The sequence below is a fragment of the Corvus hawaiiensis genome, chromosome 3 (assembly GCF_020740725.1).
Source record: "Corvus hawaiiensis isolate bCorHaw1 chromosome 3, bCorHaw1.pri.cur, whole genome shotgun sequence".
NCBI classification, from domain to species: domain Eukaryota; kingdom Metazoa; phylum Chordata; class Aves; order Passeriformes; family Corvidae; genus Corvus; species Corvus hawaiiensis.
In genome coordinates this window covers 15,686,495-15,706,793 of record NC_063215.1, presented here as the reverse complement: position 1 = coordinate 15,706,793, position 20,299 = coordinate 15,686,495, and the positions used below count along the sequence as shown (strand labels likewise).

The 20,299-nt window shown below is 41.2% G+C and overlaps 2 protein-coding genes across 8 annotated transcripts in view; both read left to right on the top strand.

The window, feature by feature from the left end:
- The window catches only part of TAF1B (TATA-box binding protein associated factor, RNA polymerase I subunit B), a 55,325-nt gene extending 40,739 nt beyond the window's left edge, over nt 1-14,586 (top strand). The window contains exons 12-18 of one of the 6 annotated variants that reach the window (XR_007202223.1): nt 1,016-1,106; nt 1,560-1,630; nt 3,564-3,789; nt 6,734-6,848; nt 10,254-10,320; nt 10,951-11,155; nt 12,374-14,582. Coding sequence is in view for 3 of the 6 variants with exons in the window: in XM_048296987.1 (XP_048152944.1) it covers nt 1,016-1,106; nt 1,560-1,630; nt 3,564-3,789; nt 6,734-6,926 (581 nt within the window). In the remaining 3 variants the exon portion in view is untranslated. Of the gene's footprint in view, nt 1-1,015; nt 1,107-1,559; nt 1,631-3,563; nt 3,790-6,733; nt 7,387-10,253; nt 10,321-10,950; nt 11,156-12,373 lie in introns of those variants that run through there. The other 5 variants (XR_007202222.1, XR_007202224.1, XM_048296988.1 and 2 more) reach the window with 5 other exon arrangements.
- Nucleotides 14,587-14,873: 287 nt separating this feature from the next.
- Nucleotides 14,874-20,299, top strand: part of GRHL1 (grainyhead like transcription factor 1) — a 41,588-nt gene continuing 36,162 nt past the window's right edge. Inside the window, exons 1-2 of one of the 2 annotated variants that reach the window (XM_048296986.1) lie at nt 14,874-14,980; nt 18,519-18,705. In XM_048296986.1, the coding sequence (XP_048152943.1) occupies nt 14,961-14,980; nt 18,519-18,705 (207 nt within the window). In that variant the 5' untranslated portion in view covers nt 14,874-14,960. Of the gene's footprint in view, nt 14,981-15,352; nt 15,489-18,518; nt 18,706-20,299 lie in introns of those variants that run through there. The other variant, XM_048296985.1, reaches the window with a different exon arrangement.

Below are 20,299 nucleotides of genomic sequence, written 5' to 3'. Positions count from 1 at the left end.
GTGTCTCTTGCTTTTTGAGACCATCTATGTTTTTAGCATCTAGACATTCTGAGGCAGGATAGTGCAAATAGCAGAAATGCAGATAATACAAAAGGTATGTAAGTTTGATTGTAAGAACAGTATATTCACCTTCAGGAGAGTTTAAACAGCTGGCTGGCAAAGCTAAGCATGACGCAAGCATCGTATGCAGTGCAGCTGGGGCAATGGGGAAATGCAAAGTCTGGTTAATTCACAATGCAGATATTCCACCCACGGGGAACAGGAGTTGGTTATTTTCTAAATATATAAATCTACATCATAGTTCTGTTTGGAATTCTTACCCTTACTGTACCCAGTTGGTCTGCTTCAGTCTTGTGCCTCTTTGGAGGATCAGTGATAAAGGTGCTGCTCTATGTCCTATGCCTTCATGTTTTTGCATGTGCTGGTAAAATACTTGTTCACATATCAGTGAAGTTCCTGTGCTCAAAACCATGGGAGGCTGATACAAAGTGAAGACCATTGTCTAGTTTATCTTTCCAACCCTGTAAGGTGTCGTGGCTAGTTTGATAGACAGTGGGGAGCTGATGAAACTGTGTGAAATTTTGTATCTGAGCTTCTTTAGGTTTTATTTGTTTAAATCTAAGCTTGATGTATAGTTTCATTAATCCCTTGAATTCAACTTTCAAACAGTTGAAGGCCACTTCACACAGTGGAGAGCTAGTTCATTTGGTAGAGAGGAAGTAGTTTCTAGACTTACCTTTCCAGAAAAGAGGGAAAAGGTTTGAATTGTGCTAAATCTATGAAACCTAAGATACAGGGCTTCTTTGCACTTCACATGGCGTGTGCTGTTCTTTCATTCCATTTATGCATTTCTCTTTCTTACAGAGTTATTAGATCAAGTGTATATTCTTTAGGCACATAGCATTCAGGGTAGTTTGTATGCAGGTGCAAGATGCAGGGTCTAACTGCTTGGAGACCACCTTTTCTGTCATTTCTTTCATTTCTTCCCAAACTAAAATGTGCATATTTTATTCAGGTGGTCCATATTTTGAGTTCAAGAAGTGGTATGAGGTGGTAAAACAGTCCTTGGATGTGGAGCAAAAGAAATTGGATGAAGAAAGAGCCAAGTAAGAGGTTTTTAAGTACTTCTTTTTTAAGGTAGACAGTTCTGTGTGAACTCCTGATCCCTACAGAAATAAAAAAAAGTTAGAAATTTGCTCCACATATCCATCCACCAAGCTTGAGTGAATAGAATGATTAAATCACTGTCTTAATTTTCTATTTACACTCATAATGTTTATCCAGGTTATTAATTAAATGCTCACTTTCTGTGAAGAATAGCTTATACAGCTGAACAATTAACTGATTACAGTAGATCTAGGCTAACGTGCCTTGGTTTGCCTACTCAGAAAAAGATCCCGTAGATATGTTGGAGGGGCAGTGGCTTTTAATAGCACTAACCATTAGATTATTTTGATTTTGATTTAAAACTCTATCAGTATTTGTAATAAATTATTATTCTTTTATTCATTTGCTCCAGCTTTGTATTTGTTAATAATTCTTATGTCTCTTACTGGTAGGTATCTGTGGAGATGTGAAAAGCCGTTGTTTTACTCAGTCAAGAATAAACCTAAAGTGCTAAAGAGAAGACGTGAGTAAACTTTGCTTCTTCCCAGCAATACAGAAATCTGCTCCAACTTTTCCCATCATAGAAAGTCTTCAGCCCTGGCTGATAACATTTACATCTTAAAATATTTTGTCTCTTCTCTTTCATCTCTGGGTACAATTAATGTAGTACGATTTTACAACCTGTGGCTGGAATTTTTCAAACACGCACAACTGAAACTGCCTTTACCAGTCTTCTTAACAATCTATGAACCACAATGAACCACATTTCAGAATGAGTGCTCTGTCCTCATCTTGTCTAATTTACCAGCTGCCTTTATATCACTGTTCCTTTTGAGTTGTTGTTGGTCTTCCATAGCTTTCCTGTCTGTTTCCTTGTTTACTTTCCGTATGCTTTGGTATGAATATCCCAGTATGTCCTTTGGTAGATCTTGCATGTCCCTCTTCTCTCCCACTCCTTCTTGCAGCCTACTACAGAAAGCAAGGAAGGCTTTACTTGAACAGCCAGCTCAAGTCAGAATGCAGGTACAGCTCTATTTTAGTAGCTCTGGAAGTACTTGTGAGAAGTTTCTGGGGTTTATGTTGACATAAAAGTACAGAAACAAAAGAACAAAACCCCACTTGTCCATAGAAATAAAGAAAACCAGAATTTTATTTGGCCAAATTAGATCTGGAGTTCTTCATTCTACATTTTATACTATCCAGAAAACAGCAGGTATTTGGAGAGGGATATTAAATGTGGCAAGTGGTATTTTTCGTTTTATATGCTCTTTCAGTTTCTGGAAGTGACTGGTTCAGGGACTTCTAAATAAGTTGTATAATCCTATTTGGTTTGAATTACGCATGTTGGATTTCTCCTTCAGGAATGCGGTGAGGGTTTTTTTAAGTACTTACTCTTCAAAATTTGGTTGGGGTGATCCTGCAGTCAAGTCATGTCCCATGGAAAACCATGTTTAGATTTATTTATTTCAAGCTGATTATTTACTCAGATGCCCTTTAATTCCTGCATTTATAGGAAAAGAGTTTCCTCTTCTGGCTCTGCTTCTCTTGTAGCTAGAAGAGGACCACTTAGATTACAGAACTTTATCATAGTGTTGTGAGCAGGAATACCACATAATTGTAACTGGGCAGGATTTTTCTTAAAACAAATCTACCATAGTAGAGACAGTGCTCTAGAACGCTTATGTGCTAGGTGCAGATTTTCAGAAACCTTCCTAAACCTTTGGTTTTCATCACAGATTTTAGTGTCCTCTTGAAAGAGACTTTGCAGTCCTTGGATTACTTTAGGAGGGGTTTTTTTTTTCTGGCTTTTTTTTTTTTTTCGATATATGAATGAGTTTATTTAAATAGAGGTCATAAAAGGAAGTTAAAGCTCCAACAGTGTTTTTTAACCTGCATTTTATCCTATGGAAACAAGGCATAGGCAGTCAATAGTGTGTGTGCTGGTTTATCATGATACCTTCTTTCCCTTCTCAGCCTCAGTAACTTAGGGAAGTTTGTCGTTCATTCACTAGCAGTGGGCAAACATGGAGTGAGGATTTTTTGTTGTTTTTTTCTTTTCCAGTTGAAATCTGCACCGTGAAAAGCTTAACCTTGAATCCATGTGTGTATGAATGTGCTTTCTATCAGCATAAAAATCCCAGCAGTATCAAATGGGTTTTACAGGTTTTACTGGCAGGATTGTTTTAGAGTGCCCCACTACTAATATCATTAGGTATGAAAGACATGGAATTTTGAATTATGTTTCAAAATGTTTCACTAAAACCTGTAAAGAGGGTGGCGGAGAGAACACAGAGAGTTCCAAGATTTCTCAGTTTTTCACACAGATGTTTAAAGAAAAAACAAAAGAAATTTTAAAAGCACAAATACCCCATTTTCTTCGTTTTAATCACCTCTAAACCTCAGGATTTTGATACTTAATACTTTTGCGTTTGTTTGTTTTGTTTCTCTTTGCACAGAAATGGTTGTGAACTTACAAAATCAGTTTGGCAAGCTGTCTGGTTCAGTGCGACGTGCTGAAAAGCCAAATCCTTCAAGTTTTCAGTTAAATTGGTCTGAAGAAAACACAGATGGGAGTTGTTTTCATAGGCATAGCCTGAAGGGAGTTTTGCAAGAAAAATGTGGTTTACTGACAGCCATGAACCCTGACTATTGGCTGTGTACAGTTAAACTATGTAATGAGAAGTAAGTGTTCACATTTTTGCTAAATACATTTTGGAAAGTTCTCCTGAAAGTAAAGTCTTGTACATATATTTTTGCAAATGATAAATACAGTGTGTGGGCACAGCTATGTGTTCACATACAGTTACAGTCATTTATAGAAAGGGGCGTGTGAGGAATGGATAGGCTCAGACTGTGAGTAGACAAATTGTAACATGGAAAGTGATCAAAGTGAGTTTATGAGACAAGAGGAGATGAGACAAAATCAACAACAAAATCAACATGGCTAGAGTAGATACAAATACTCCGCTTCACAGTGTTTTATAAAAAAGCTTTGTTTTTGTTGTGATGCAACTCCAGAGAATGGGAAAACAGTCCCTGGCCTCTCCTCCCTAGCCTCTAAAAAAGCACAGAAAATTAATTTTCTAAATCACTGTACTGACTTTGTGATGGCCTTAATCACAATGGCTTCTGGATCATATGCCAGACTTTGGTTCTGCCACTGGTTGTATTAGGAAACCCTAATCCAGAAGAGGAATGTACTGGTGAATATCAGTGAAAAAGATCAACTCTGTAGCTGGCTTGGATTCTCTTGAATTTCTCATGTGGGCAATTGGAAGGTGATTTTTTTGGAAAGGAGGTTGGGTTACATTCATGTGAATTGAGATTTCGTTTGTCTGTTGAACAACATGTGAAGTCTTCATCTGGTATATAATTTGAAATGGCATTCAGAGATCAGTAGCCCCAATACTGTCCTGATTTTTCAAACATTAAATTCCCCTTGAAAATAACTGGGTTTTACAAGTATGCAGTCTTTTCTGTCTTTCTGTGGATTTATTTGCTTATCTTTATTTTCCTTTTCACATTATTTTTCACATACCCACCGTGACAGAAATGGGTTGGAAAAATGTAAGCACAGTGTTACATTACAAGAGCTTTGGTTCTGTGGATTCATTCTTTTGTATGAATAAGAACCTTTTTTTTTTCTTTTTTTTAAGGGAGTAAAGGTAATAATCCTTTTACCACAGATTTGCGTAAATCTTATGTGCACATTGAATGAGTGGATATTTTGGTGTATGTTTGTGCGAATAATCTTCCATGCAAAGCTGTTTTTAAGCCTACATTTTCATATGTAATGTATTAAAATGTTAATGGCGAACTGTCATAGTCTTCATGAAACAAGATTTGAATTTAAATTCTTACCAGTTAAATTTCCCATTATATCATTTGCAATGCAAGTAATTAATTATACAACTAGCACTTACTTAACATTGGAAAACAACATCTACTCCCGCAGATATGAGGATTTATCGTCTGTGTATGTAGAATAGAACTAAAAACAATCTTACAAATTCTTTCTCTAAAAATCAGCGTGGTCTAACTGGACTGCTGAAATGCTTTAATCCTGGGACTAAAGTGTGATTACAATGTCAGCAGAGCTGAGATAAGTCAAATGGTTGGTGAAATGCTTTTGCATTTTATTGTAAAACTGTTTTAAACTGGATTCTAAACTGATTTGCTGTGGAAGTCTGTATATGACAGGAGTTGTATTCAGTGTTTGTAAATGTCTTTTCCAGCCTAAAGGACTGTAGGATTCTATACGTGATGAGGTGTGTGAAAAATTTTGTAATGCTTTTGGGAGATGTGAGGTAGAGCAGAGGATGGGATGTATGGCATGAGAGACCTAGTTCCAGATTCCAATGTACCAGACTTCGGGAGGCTTTGAACAGACTGTGCTCCCTGAAGTGCAGCTTGCCTGGCACTCAGGATGGGTCTGGCTGTTCCTCCAGTTTGAGGTAAAATGTAAATGTTTGCTGGGCCAGAGGGAGTGAGCAAATGACTTTATAGTCTAGTAATTAGCACACTCACCCGTAAATTGGGACAGACAGATCCCAGTCGTTGTTCTGGTGAATATTTAAGAGAGCTGCTCTGAATCAGATACAGGGAACATTTTAAACTGCTTCTTCACATCCCAAGGCAATACCTAGTAAGTTAGAAGTATAGGATTTATAGGTGAATAGCACCTGAACCCTCATATCAATGTACAGTGTTTTTATTTAAAAATTGAAACTTTATAGTATTGTAAACCGAATTTGAGGCTTATCCAGAACAGGGTATTTTTCCAACCTAACTTGCCGAACTTAATGTTTACACAGCTATCTCTGCAGCTCGTCCTCTGTGTCATCTTTTGTTTGGTCTGACACTTGTTACCAGCAAGTCTAGTCTGCTATTTTCATTATATACTTCATCAATAAAATCACCTCATCATTTTCATTAACATTTTCACCATGAAAGCTACAAAATAATTAAGCAGAAGGCTGCTACAGCACTAATTACTTTCTGTTGACCTTGTCAGTGTTTGCCCCAATGTTTCCTGTGTTACTCTATTGACTTAACTTAGCTTTTCTCTCTTGTCTCTAGACACGTAATTTGTATTTAGCACACAAAGGCAATGGACAATAAATGAATGGGTTGTTATCCCATGACATAGAGTCAGGAAGATGAGAGGGGAACCCTATGGAGAGAGAAGAATGGAGTAAAGAGCCTGAGGTGTCTGAATTGGATAGTCTTAGAAATTTTAAAAATAGGATGAGGTAGTCATTTTAATACATTGCGACATTTGCTAAAAGCTGGAAGAACAAACAGTGATTCCATTTAGTCCTGAAAGGCAAAGAACGTATTCTTTGCCTGTTTGAGTAAGATCCTGGTTCATAGTGCAAGAAGCTATAGTGGCTTTTCCTTCTTAGTGCGTTTGCACCAGCTCTGAAGATGTCTTGGTCCAGTCCTCTACTTCAGGGTTTTGCAGGAGTGGATCACTTCACAGAATCAACACTGTAAACTAGAATCATGATTTATGCTGTTGGAAAAATGTAGTTTGCCTCTGACTACAGTTAAAAATATAAATGCCAGCTAAATACTAAATGCACTTGTAATTTAGGGCTTTTATTTTCTCCCCATTTCTTTTCAGATTGTGTGGTCATCTGGCTCATTACAGAGAAGTGGAGTTTCCCCAGAGTTACCATTTTGTACTAGGGTTATTCGCCTTTCTTCTGAGGATTCAGCCCTCTTATATCCATGATGAGGTGTGTATGATAGAACACAAACTTTTTAATAAAAAACTCTATAAAAAACTAAAATACAACACAGTCCTAAGGAAGTAAAAAAGGCCTAAAAACCCCAGTATTAAACCCATGGGTTGGATCCCAAACCATGGTATTACATGTAAACTTATACTGATTCTTTTGTCTCATGAACATTTTTTATTAAGATAGTAGTGCTGAGATCTACTACTGTACTACAGTTTCAGTGTCATTTTATCTATAATTTAGGTCACTGATACTGGGAAAGGAAACTACCAAGGAAACTGTTAATCACCATTTATTTCATTAATTTGCATCAGAGCCAACAGGAAGCTGTGAAATTACCTTTTTTTTAGGGCATAATTGTACATACTTTGAGTGTACTGGACATGACATTACCATCTAATTACATTGTGAGATTTTGCAATTAAAATGCCTATTTTTTTTTACCTACCATTGTATGACAGTAAATATATTTTGAGAAAATAATGTTTATTTTTAAATACGACGTTAAATAAAAGAAGCAGTTGGTTTATGTTTACATTGCAGTGAGTTTTTCTTTATTATTTCTAAACAGACGTTCCAGTTGTTCTGGAACAATTCCGGCACTGTTTTCTACATTTCCTTGCATCCTGTATGTTTCCCAGTCTCTTGTTATGCCTAGACCTCTCATTCAGGTTGACACCTTTCAGGTCCACGTTCCACTTCAGGAACTTACTTGCATACTTTTGTACCTCGTGCAAAATCTGATCCTATTTCTTGTGCAGCAGTAACTGCCAGGTCCTCCTGTTGTTCTTCTTTTGCAAGGCTGCTGTTAAAGCCTTGAATTTCTTCTGACCACTTTATAACCCAGCATCTTCAGCAGTTGGTGCCCTGGCCATTGCATGAGTTTCTCATGCTCAATCTTATTTATGCACCATGTTTATATACTGTCCCAGACAACATGTAAATGAAGTGTGGTAGGGTGCTGCCAGTACATGAAAGACACCATAACATATACATACCTATGTTGAACTGAGATGCTGTGTAGATATCCAGATAAATAGTGCTGCTTTCAGCTGAAAGAAATTCATCATTTCCAACCATCAGTACCGAGTACAGAACTTGCCAAATCTGTTTGATCAAAACTAAAACCAACAGCTATTCTAAGCATTATTATAACTAAGAAAAATGGTGCCGGCAGACTTGACAAAGAGTAATGACTTCCTCCCTGAGCAAGGGCTTTGGTGAGATGTAATCTGGGAGGGTAATCAGTTCAGCAAGTAGATTATAAAGGGTTTAAAATCCATTGCAGTTCAATCCATGAAATTGTTTAAAAATTGGGAACAGGTAAATGATAGTAGAGGTGATGCACTGCCCTGCCTGTCTGGAGCAAGTGATAAAGGGGTATTTCAAATACAGGTAGGGCAGGCAGGACTATTAAAGGTGAGTTTTAATAGTTACATGGAAATACTGGCAAACCAGGAGGCTTTGCTGGCTCAGTAGAGGCAGGAGGTCTGATTTTGGTCAGTGTCCTGATTTTGGGTGACACAAAAGACACGGGGTGAAAGTTTTTACTTTTTCAGGTATTTTAATTAGTTATTGTAGCACAGGGATTTAGAACAGTGGTCCTATAATGTGACTATCAAACAGATGAGAAGGTATAGTTTTAGCCATACAGAGCTAAACTGTGCTTGATGTGGGAAGAGGAAAGAGTAGACTGCATTATTACTTGGTGTATGTGTTAAGAGATTTTGTAAGTGGGCACAGTTCAATATGTCTAAATCTATTGCCACGCTGTGCTAGATACCTCAGACTTCTGGTGAGGTGTGTCTGAACTGATGTTTACATTAATGGACTTGGAACATACCAGTTTAAATCTCTTGTGTCTAGTGTTTGTGTTTTAAAATTAGCCATTACCTACTATGTTTGACCTCACCTGAAAGAATTACTAATATTTGTAAGTATTTGATAAAATTATTCTTTGTACTTTTCTAGATGAGTATTTGTATCAGTTAAAAATCCACAGAAATGTAATAGACATTGTCACTCTTTCCAACACCACTGGCTCAAACGACTGAAAGCGTCTCATTCTTTTTACTGCAATATCTGTCAGAGTTTTGAATTAACTGTCTAAAAGACACCTTGGTATACATAAAGGATTAATTTAATTCAGAAGCCTTTATTTGAAAGACTTACGCACTTAATTATAGGTACAGCTTTCTTTTAAAACTACTGTAGTAGTAAAATCTGAGCTTCATAAATTAAAAATACTGTGTTCATTGTTACATTGTTACAAACGTAAGAAAGCTCACTTAGATGTTAGACTAAATTAAGGCTGTACTTTAATAAACTGGTATAAAGCTTGCAGTTAATCATCAAGAGCCATGTGCCTTCTGGACACACAGGCTAAGAGTCAGATTTAAAATAAAGGGTGTGCCCCAAAAATGCTTTATGTTAGTTCTATCCAGTTTAATCAATCGCCACTTGTGTTGGAGTAATGGTGTTTAAGAAGCTGACGAGCCGCAGGAGTGCTTTATCTGCAGTGAAGTTGTAGTTGAGCTCTGCTGGGACAGCTGCTCCGAATGCAGTTAGTACAGCCCGGAGGCGGAGGCGCGCTGCGGAACAGACAGCTGCCGGCGTAGCTGAAGGGCAGGGTGTCTGCGCAGCCCAGCACTTCCAATCACCTCCTCTCTCGGCTTGGAAATTACAGCTCCTTTATGTAACTATTTGCTGAAAGCGTCCAGGTAAAGCTCAGCGACTTTTTTTTACTTACTCCTGTGGAAATTTCGAGTAAAAGAGGCTCTCCTTGTTTAGTTTCTTACTCTAAAATTTGAATGACAGTTCTTAAGTATATAGATAAAGGCAAGTGGGGGTTTTAAGAATAAACTTTTAAAACAGTATATACTGAGAAAACTTAATTAATTATTAACTTAGACAATAGCGAATCAGTTATTCTAAGACCTTTTGCCTTCTAAAGTGAATTTAGTCTTTTTCCTAGTCTATGTGTTAGGATAAAAGTATGTTTAAATGGGCAAAAGTAACCTTGCTTTATGAATTCTCCTAAATGCAGCCTTTCTGTTGTTTTGGTGGAGAAATACGACAGATGTCTCATTTTCTTTTGAAAGGCACAGCGTTCAGCAGAATTGGTATTTCACCTTTACTAGTTTTTCGCTACCTCAGTGTGTCTGTGTTCTGAGTATCAACTTAGTCTCAGTCAAACACATTTTTCTTTTCAAAGGTTTTACTGTTGTCCAGACATGAAGGAGAGGTGTTTGACTTACATAGAGTTAAGGCCGTGAACGTGATTTAACCAGACAATGAGAATCAGCAAAGCCCAATGCCTGTAACAAATGCTAATCTAATTTATTTGCCATAGTGTATTGCATGGGCTTCACTACAATTACATCTTTTTTAACCCATTTTTAGCACAACCGCTGAAACAATTGGGTGTAAAAGATTTAGGAAAGCTTCATGGAGTATTGTAGGCAAGGCAGTGAGTATCTTACTTTCTCATAACTTCTTGAAATCTCAAAAATCCCTTCCTCAAATGACTTTTCTCCCGTTTTGGACAAATAAGACTTCTGCTTGTTCTGAATAAAACATTAATTCAGGATATTGTAGTAAGTTGTCAAGAGGATGTTGTTGCAGTGCTGGGAGCAAAAGAGCCAGGATCCATGGGGCTTTTGGGACAGGTGAAGTCTGAAAATGTTAAATCCCCAAATAACGTATCTGTCCCTTAGCTCACTGTCCTTTCCCCATGTCAGCTCAGCTTGAGTAAGTTTTATTCTTCACAGGCAGAGAAAAGTCGGGATAACTCTGTGTAATTAATCTTCTCCTTTGATCCAAAATGGAATGGGCTTCCCAGCACATATGGTTGTACATTTTTCCTGGCTGAGCATGTTAGTGTGTGGGTTGGTTACAGCAGTGTCTCTCACTGCACTTGTCCTTGTGCTAAATGCAGGATGCTTGCTTTCCAGCATCTCCTCCACAGTTACTGGTCCTGTTGCTCCTCATGTGTGAAGCTCTTTGTTCATGGCCAGGTTAGATGAGGGGGAGCATAAAGGGCATGCCAAGACGTGGAAACAGGCATATGTGAAAGATCTCTCACTGCTCCTTTTGCTAGGATGCTGCTGAAATGGTGAGCAAGAGTGAGTAAGGATTACCAGAACAGAGAAGGAAGCTGGTGTCCTCACATGAAGTGATTGCTGCCCTTGTACAACTGCAGCATTTCCAGAGCCAGAACACGCCTCCCTCATCCTTGGCATCTACACTTTGCCTCCAGCAGTACATCAGGTGGTTTTAGAAGAAAATACAAGCACTTTCTTGCGGTAATCTCATACAGCTGCTCTCTGTTGTAGAAGTATTCTGTGTCTGCTTGTAGACCACCCCATTGTCTCAGCAGTGGCTTTGCTCACTGGCTGCAGACCCTGCCATTGCCTCGTGACAGTGCCACCAAGCATGTTCAGTGCCTATGTTGTGATCCTGGAGTGCTTCTGTCCTGGTGTGTTGATACAAAATTGTTGCAAACCATTGTTTCCTGAACTGAGAGCCGGGGCATTCATAACTCCCGACCGAGCAGCTGCATGGCTTCCATGCTGTGGAGCAGAGTGGGTTGGGCAGGGAACCATGGGCAGTAAAGGACCTGCACATGCTGTTTTCTGATTACACCAGTGTGGGCCTGTGTGGCAGGACCTATGGACACAGCAGTCAGTCCCAGAGGAAGCACAAAATTGAGCAGAGATGATAAATGCTCAGTGAAACTGGATGACATGATAAAGATTTTTTCATCAATAAAATTTTAGGTTTCAGGCTGACTTTTTTTTTGATATATAGGCTACTGCAAAATTGGTGAATTTATATTGTAGTAAATTCAGAGTGTCCTCAGTCAGGCTGATGGAACTGCATCTCTTGACCCTGAATAGTCTTGTGTCCTTTCAACAGTATCTACATTATCTTTAGGGATAAATAAAGAATCAAAAGGGGAATCTTTAAAGAATGTTTGCAATATTGCATATAGGGATACGACTGAAGTGGAAAGCAAACTGTTTCTTTGTTCTATATTTCGGACATTGTGCTTTCATTTATTACTTTACCTTTTCCCCCCAGCTTTTTCCATCTCTTTCTTTGAAGGCATTTCCAGCTTCTTTTTCCAATGTCACTTGTCTATTTCTTTCCACTGTGCCTTCTTTCACCTCAGTTTCCACTGAGTTTGTGAAAACTCTGGGCTTTTTTTTTTTTTCTTTTTTTAGTTCTTTGATACCTTCAGGCTTGTTCTGCAGGGGTCAGTGATCAGCTTTGGGCTCACTTTTCCAGGTCTATCCGTAGCAACCACAGGCCTATTGGCAGAGAAGGAAAGCTCGCCTGGTCTGCTGTGTAATGAAGAGCATAGGAGCTTCATTGCTCTTTACATTCAACTCTGCAGCCTAGGTGTTGTATCTTAGGGGCTCCGATTAAGCAAAAAGTATCTTGTTTTGACTCCCTGTCGTGTTTTGTGAAATCAAAAGTACTGCCACAAACCTGATGCAACTTGTTTGTTTATTACACAGGTGTGAATGACCAGAGCATGTAGCTGATAATTATCAGGTATGAGATTTTAAACCCATATTTGTTAGGTAAGTCATAACAGTAGCTAATTCTTGTCCAGAATAAATCCCAGTTTCCCTAGACAGTGATGTTAAAAGACAGACTGGAAAGAGGGGCAAGCATGACGGGACATTGCTCTGCTCAATGGGTGCCAATGGTGTATATGTGTGGTGGGGTTCCTTGCATGTTTTGAGTGGGATTCATTTGAAAGGAAACAAATGCGTGAAGAGGGGAAGGAGAATGCTGAAAGAAGGACTGAGGCAGAGGGAAAGGTTAAGGGGAGGGCATGAGAGGTGGAGGAGAGCAGTGAGTTCGAGGTGAAAGGGCTGAGTGAGGGAAGAAGTTGAAGGGAAGGCCAGTCAGCACAGGGCAAGGGAAGTCCTGCCAGAGCACTGCTCCACCAGGCTGGCGTGGCTTTATGCCCCAGCCAAAGCTCTGTTAAATCCCTTTGTGTTTCTTGCTTGATTTTACTTGGTGGTGATGCAACCCAGTTAGTGACATCACATAAATACACCTACAGGTGGTGTTGCAGAGTCTAGATTGTGACCGGCAGATTAGTCGGCGGTGTCACAATCCGGTGTTTATATCATTGTCCCCTGAATGTGGAAGCGATTGCTATGGCGATAACCAAGTTTTCATCAGTGTATCAGGCTGTTAAGAAAAGGCATCCCCTTTGCAGAGACAAACAGCTTTGAGTTATTTGGAATGAAATAATGGTAAACTCAAATTAAGTGGAAATACCAAGTGTGGCACAACACCAAGATTTTAGCAATTGGGTTCAATATAAACATGTGACTTAACTCCTCCAGCACATCCCGCATCTGGGTCACCTATGGCTACAGGGCAGTATTATATTTTATTGTTAATGAAAAGTGTGCACCTGTGCCGAAAAGCAGCGATCGCATCTGCACATCCCAGGATTCTATGAAGAGAAGCAGGGAGCATGAGGAGGGAATGATACCCCAGGAAGTTAGAAGTCCTTCCCAGTACTTGTGATTTTGAGCTGGTTTTGTAATTTGTATCGGAAACAAAGCAAGTTATACTTGTTTGGAAAAATGTAACTTTCCAATATCTTAATCAGATGACAGTATTTTTTTCATATGTGAGATCAGATAAGAAATTTCTTCTATGTAATCTTGAATTAGAATTTAAAGATGGGTTCGACATACAGAGTATTTTTTACTGCATGTCATAAAGAACAATTTACATCGGTTAATTTCAGGTTGTAGAGCAAGATCCTACTTCAGTATTGGTATTTATCTTTTGCCATCCTAATGGTAATGTTTGCAGATCCAAACAGAGCATTTTGTTTCTAGAACACTAATTGTAATCCAGTCAGAGGATATTAAGCAACTTCCAGGATTAGACCCTTAGTTAAAGTTTGTCTTCTTCAGTTTCATATTTCCTTCGGTTGGCTGGTTGAATTGTCCTTCTATAATTTTGCATTGGAGTATATCCTGTACAAATAGGGAAGAGATTTTGACCTAGAAGGAGAGACCTCTTATTAGTGAGCATACTTTTAAATTACAGTAGCTATCTGACAGATCTTGACATATGATAGATAGCACTGTTGCTATATGGGTTTGATTCAACTTGTTACTTAGACAAGCAACCTCCCACCCTTATTTCTCAAGGAGAAACTGAAGATCTTTCTGATTTAACTTCATGCATGCCACTTTGGATAAATCTGATGTGTTTGTGATGTTGCTGCTGCTGTTACCTTGGAGCATTTTGATGCAGTTTCAGCACTAACTGCATTGTAAATGTCCCCTGCTCTCCAAACCCGGGTTCGTCTACGAGGCACTGAACGACACATGGATCTGCTGCTCTTCAGCAGCTGGTGCAGTGCTTGTGCAAATTCACAGAACCAATTAGGTTGGAAAAGACCTCTGAGATCATCGAGTCTAACTTATGACTGAACACCGTGTCAACTAGACCAGAGCACTGAGTGCCACATCCCGCCTTTTCCTAAAAACCGCCAGGACAAGGAGTCCACTGCGTGACTGGGTATCCCATTTCAATGTCTAATCGCTCTTTCTGCGAAGGAATTCCTTCTAATGCCCAACCTAAACCTTCCGCGGCGCAGCTGAAGACTATAATAAAGACAATTCATGTGATTGTGGTGAGTTTAGATTTTCCTAGAAGTGGGTGTAGTACATGAAAAAGAAATAAAGTCATATGGGATGGGAGAGAGGGAGAAGGGAATGCCATTTGTAGCGCGAAGAGGGTTCCAGTGCGCTCCCCGCGCACAGCAGCTCCCGGGCCGTTCCCTCGCTCGCCCGGGGGCTCTGTCCCGCCGCCGCCCGGCCCGCGGAGCCCTCACGGCGCCGGCCCCGCCCCCGAGCCCGCCCGACCAATGGCGGGGCGGCGGCCCCGCCCCTCGGCTCGCGGCAGCCAATGGGAGGCGCGGCGCGGCGCGCGTCCACCTGCGGCTGCGGGAGCACCTGAGCGGGCGAGAGGAGCCGACAAAACCCGTCGGAGCGGCGGGTGCGCTGCGCTGCTCCTCCCGACCCGCCCGGCCAGTCCTGCCGCCCGCTGCCTCCGCCAGACATGACACAGGACTACGACAAGTGAGTGAGCCGGGCGGGGGAAGAACTACCGCGTCCGGTCCGACCGGTGCTGCCGCCCCGCCGGGGGGCTGTGGCGAGAGGGGCTCGCCGCCCGGGGGCCGGGCCGGGGAAGCCGCTCTCGTGCGGTCCGCCCCCATCGCTCCTCTCTCGGAGGAGTACCTGGAGGCTTCGGCGGGGCGGTGCGGAATGGCGGGGGGAACGAGGGCTGAGCCCCGGCGGGGGGGCCCGGCGGCGCAGCGGGGCGACCCCGGTGGCCACCCCGCCCCGCGGGGCGAGCGCCGGGGCTGGGCCGGCTTTGAAACCCGACACCCGCAGCGAGGCGTGGGGCCGCCCCCCGCCCCACTGGGCCGCGCCTTAAATGCGGGCGGCAGCGGCGGCGGCCGCGCCGTCGGGAGGAGCTGCCGGGCCGAGGGAGCCGGGCTGAGCCCCCGCGCCGCTGCCCGGCGGCCGCAGCGGCCCACATGGATTTCTACGAGGCGCATCCCTCCGGCAAGGTGGATTTCGGCAGGTAAGGGCGGCTGCCGGCGAGCTCGGCTACGGTGACCCCCGGAGTAGCCGAAACTGCGTGCTGAAAGAGTTAAACTGAACTCGTATGTATTTTGTATCTTCGTGGTGTTGAATACGAGACTTCGCCTTCAAGCGGATGCCAGGCTGTGTTTGAGGACTCGGCTCTGTTGCTGCTCTTGTCACTGTGTCACTTGTCACGGCTGACGGCGGCCGAGGACACTTAAGTGTCAGAAAAGGCGGTAACTCCGAAGTGATTTAATTTCAAGAACCGATTATAAAATTTCTGTATTTTGAATGATCGGTGACTCAAATGCACTCATTTTCTAGGGAATGCGTAAGATTTTAAACCCGAGTTCTTGTTTCAATGTGCCACTTTCTAGGAAGAGGACTCCAATGCAGCAGCTCACCAACTCATGCCTATGTTTAGGATTTTTCATAGGCGTGTTTATTTCCAATGACACTTAGTGGATGAGGCTGTAGCAATTTGGGTACATGCACTTTGCTTTTCTGGCACGGAGATGCCAGTGACAGAAATCCTCCGTGCTGCCTCAGCATTAGAGGTGTGCTCTGTGCAGGAGCAGGCACAGCACGGCTGGGCAGCTCTGAACGTCGCCAGGTAAATTGCAAGGTGAGGGACAGGACGGCTGGTGCTGGATCAGCGAATTACAGAGGAATAGTTTCTGTGGTCTGAGCACAGAACGTCTTAGGCTGAGGAAGCCTCACAGGCAAAGATAGAGTTTCTGCTTTTTGTAGTATTCCTCTGCTTCCACTGTGGTCACGTAGAAAGTAAAATTGGGAAATTGTTAGAACTGCTGTATGAAACTTATTTTCTGCCTCTGCTGGATGTCTACTACTCTGTGAGCAGATCAGCATGCCACTTATCTTCTAAAACGCAGGAAAAAACATATGTTAGCCTTCTCTTATTAATATAGTCTCATTTTCCTGAAAGAAGCTGTAGTTCTCCGAAAGGAGTGAGTTCCTGCCAAACACTGCACTTTTCTTGATAATTTTGCAGATAACTTTTTCTGTGCTGTTTTAGGTGGGTGGGTTACCTGTAGGGCAATATGCATTGAATTTGGGTGTTTCAAAGACAAAGAAATAACACAAAAATAGGTAGGTTTTGCATTTGCTAGGCTTTTGGTTCGTTGCTGCTTTTGTTCTCAGTATTTTTGGTTCTCTGATGATTTTCTCTTCCCTTGTGAGTATTGTGTTGGTGGAGGGAATCAGCTTAGTGGTCTTGTGAGTTCCAGCAAGGCTGACTTAGCCCTTCAGCTTGGCAGAGATGGATCGAGGGAATTGCACCCAGGTTACTTCAGTTGCATTTTTTTTAATGACTGAGTTTAACTGGAGGATTTTCCCATTTGCTATGGATATTTGAGTTTTCTTTTATCACATTGTATAAGAACAAGAGCTTGTACCATGTTCCTAAAGAAAATTCTGCTTTGTCTTCTGTGGGTCCCTTCACTTTGATTAGAAAGTAGTTGTCCTCAATACCAGAGGTATCTGCGTTTGGGCATCTGTGTCAGTGTGTACACAAATACGTATAAAGACCTAAGGAGAGGGCTTGGTGCAAGAACTTGTCTCTTGTCGTTTTTGTTTGCTCTTCTTCCAGCTACATAATACTGATTTATAGCCACGAAGTGCTCTTACAAGTCCTGGAAACTCCCACTTGCTTTCAGTGCCTTCAGCTCAGCCGAGCTGTCCGATGGCAGCTCAGTGGGGTGACTTGTGTAACTGATAAAGCATCAAATGCGTAATTTGCTTTGCAATCTTTTTGGTAGAAGGTGGTGATAAATGTAGGATACTGCTAAGCTGATTATAGTGATTAAAGTATTTCACAACTTTCTATTTCACAACTTTTTGTATTTGTAGTATATTTCAGTCTCTGAATGTATCTGGGTAAATAGATGAAAAGAGTAATTCCCTACTAGGAAAAGGGTGTGAAGGTGGTGGGCAACTGCTTTTTGTGGGGTTATCAGTTTTAAATAATTACTTTTTTATTTTAAACAATTGCAAATTCACTAAAAATGTCAAGTTTGGGATTATTAAGGAAAATAAAAAGGCCTCCCCTTCTCCCCCAGCCCATCTGCAGTAAACTAATGTTAAACTTCCCTGGAAATAAAACTGAACTGGTTTAAAAGTCAGATTTAAGCATTAGCTTGAGCTGACTTAAAAAATGAAGCATATGTTTTACCAATAGAACCAAAAAATATTAAGTTGTCTAGTCTGGCAGGACAACATTTTCTACATGTCTTGCTTTTGTCTGTGGACAGAATGTCCAAGTCATTTTGGAGTTTGTTTGTTCCCAGCAATCTCCAAATGTTCAGGGTAAATATAATTTTTTATGTATACTATAACACAAAGGGAATAACTCAGATTTTTCCTTTTTCTTCGCTCATCTGAGTGTGTTTCAAAGTAGTGTGGTGGATTATTTCAACAGTAACTAGGCAGTAAGTGGTTTTTTTCCCTTGTCAGAAAAAAACAGTGCCAAATTGATTTGAATTCCCCTTTACCAATTTCCCTATGTCATCTGTAACTAATCAGTAGCTTCTAGGTGGTGTTTTTAGGTGTATTCTGAGAGTGAAGACACTTGAAAGCACGGGAGAAAAGAGATGTTTCATTAATGCACATTTTCTAGTTCCACATAGGAACTGGATCATGTTGTAGCTTGGCATTATTTCCTAGGATGTGCTGGAGGCTTCCTAGGTGGTTTGGCTAGTAAGTGTGTAACTCTTTTTGGGTTGGACTCAGAGCATGAGCAGGTCGGTTGTGCTCTTACATGGCTTTGCCTTTTTGTATAGGCTGGTGTAATCCGTCTGAGTTTGGTCAAATTAATCCTGATTTACACTGAGCATGAGTGAGATCAGAACTAAGTTTCTGGGCTTTCTGTGTTGACTAATCCTTGCAGTACACTGAATCAGAATATGAACCCCATGAAACCCGGCCAGCTAATTTTGAAAAACTTTAGGAATGTTTCTCATGTATTCTAACAGGTGGCTTTTTTTTATTTCTTCTTTTTTTATGATTCAAGTAAAAGACCCGTGTTGGTTCTTCAGAATGACTCTCTCTACTCTCAGAGACGTCCTTACACCAATGAAGATGAGGCCTGGAAAACTTTTCTTGAAAATCCCCTCACAGCAGCTACCAAAGCTATGATGAGCATCAATGGGGATGAAGACAGTGCAGCTGCCCTCGGACTGCTCTATGATTATTACAAGGTAGATTGGCGTGGGTTTGCTCTGGCAGCCAGCAGAGCTCATGTTCCACCTGTTGAAAAGGTGTCATTTGCTAGAGGGTTTTACAGAAGCTGTGAACAGATCACAAGGACTTTAAGCTATGTGGGTTTTAAATGGAAAAAACCCTATATCTCTCTTTCTGAAAATTTATTTTTAGCTCAGTAAAATAAGATCCCCTAGATCTTGATGTAAAAGTTAAGTATCACTTTTCTACTTTGCAACTTGAGTAGCACTTTTTCTGTTGACCCCAGTTTTTGCAAGAGGCAGTATGTTATAGACATAGTCATAAAGAATGACGCTTTAGGACCACATCCCTGTCTGAATATGAATCTACATGGAGAAAGAAACTCCTCTTCTTTTGCTCACATGATCCCTATTCTGGTGGACCATTGGCTTTTGCTGGGGCTTTGTTGTGTTACTTCAGTCTCAGCTAATATTAAGGTATAATTACAGGTTTTTGTTGGTATGTGGGACAGAAGTGTCCACCTGAAAGAGTTGCTGTCTGTATCCCTCTAACCCTCAGTGAGTTTCAACTGCTGTAATCTGTTAATCCTTTGACAGCAGTGATTTTCTTCCCCAGTGTTCATGGTCTGTTCAGAGACATGTGCCTTCCTAGATCCTCACAGCTGAACTGAGCACTCAGAGAACATTCTGGTGTGCATGGGGTGCATTTTGCTGAGCTTTGTTTCCCAAATACCAAAAGTATAAGCCAGGGTAGTTATCTCCAGCCAGGTCAGTGGAGACCAGCAGGCATTTCCAGGCAGGGAGGGGTCCTGCTTGTGCTGAGATGCCTGTGTTATGGTGGCCTGGCTCACCGGGTGGAGATGCCTGTTTTTGCTTTGCTGAGCATGCAGGAAGGCCAGGAGGCTGACTTGGCTCTCCTGCCTGGCACTTTGGCTTGTGTCTTTTAACAGTAGTGAGTGCAGTTGACAACCTCAGTTATGTTCTTCAAGCACGAGGAGAGATTGCCTGGTGCAGACAAAATCCTTGTCTGCCCTTTTAAGAGTTGAACATGTCTTACACATCAAAATGTTCTTGTAATGCTTAGTATGGAGATTAACACTCCACACACACGACAAAATGCCACAGACTCACTGATGTGGATGTTATTCAGCTAGTTTTGTGAGAAAACTTGCTTTGTTCTTGTGCTTGCTATGCTTTTGGGAAAAAAAAGGAAATAACAACATACTTTCACCAGAACAATTTTAATCCACAAAATCAATTTTGATTTCTAAACCTGTAGATTACAAAAAGAACGTTGATGTTGATCCTTCATGCTTGGCAAAGCAGAAGGGATTTGCTGTACATTAATGCCTAATTCAAGGTTTCCTCTTATGTTTGAGTATCAGTGGGTGTACGGAAAAAATCGGTGGAAGAACAGGTATGCTGCGCACTTGTGTAAAGCAAAATGACTGGAAGTTGAAAGATTTATTGAGGGCTGTTATGGAGTAATGTTATAGAGCAATGATGTCAAGGCATTTCTAATACACCCCCTCTGCATATTAAAGGCAGCTGATGAGATCGCCTTCCTATAAAAAAAGCCAAAATGGTAAAACCAAACAGCTTTTGTTTCCTT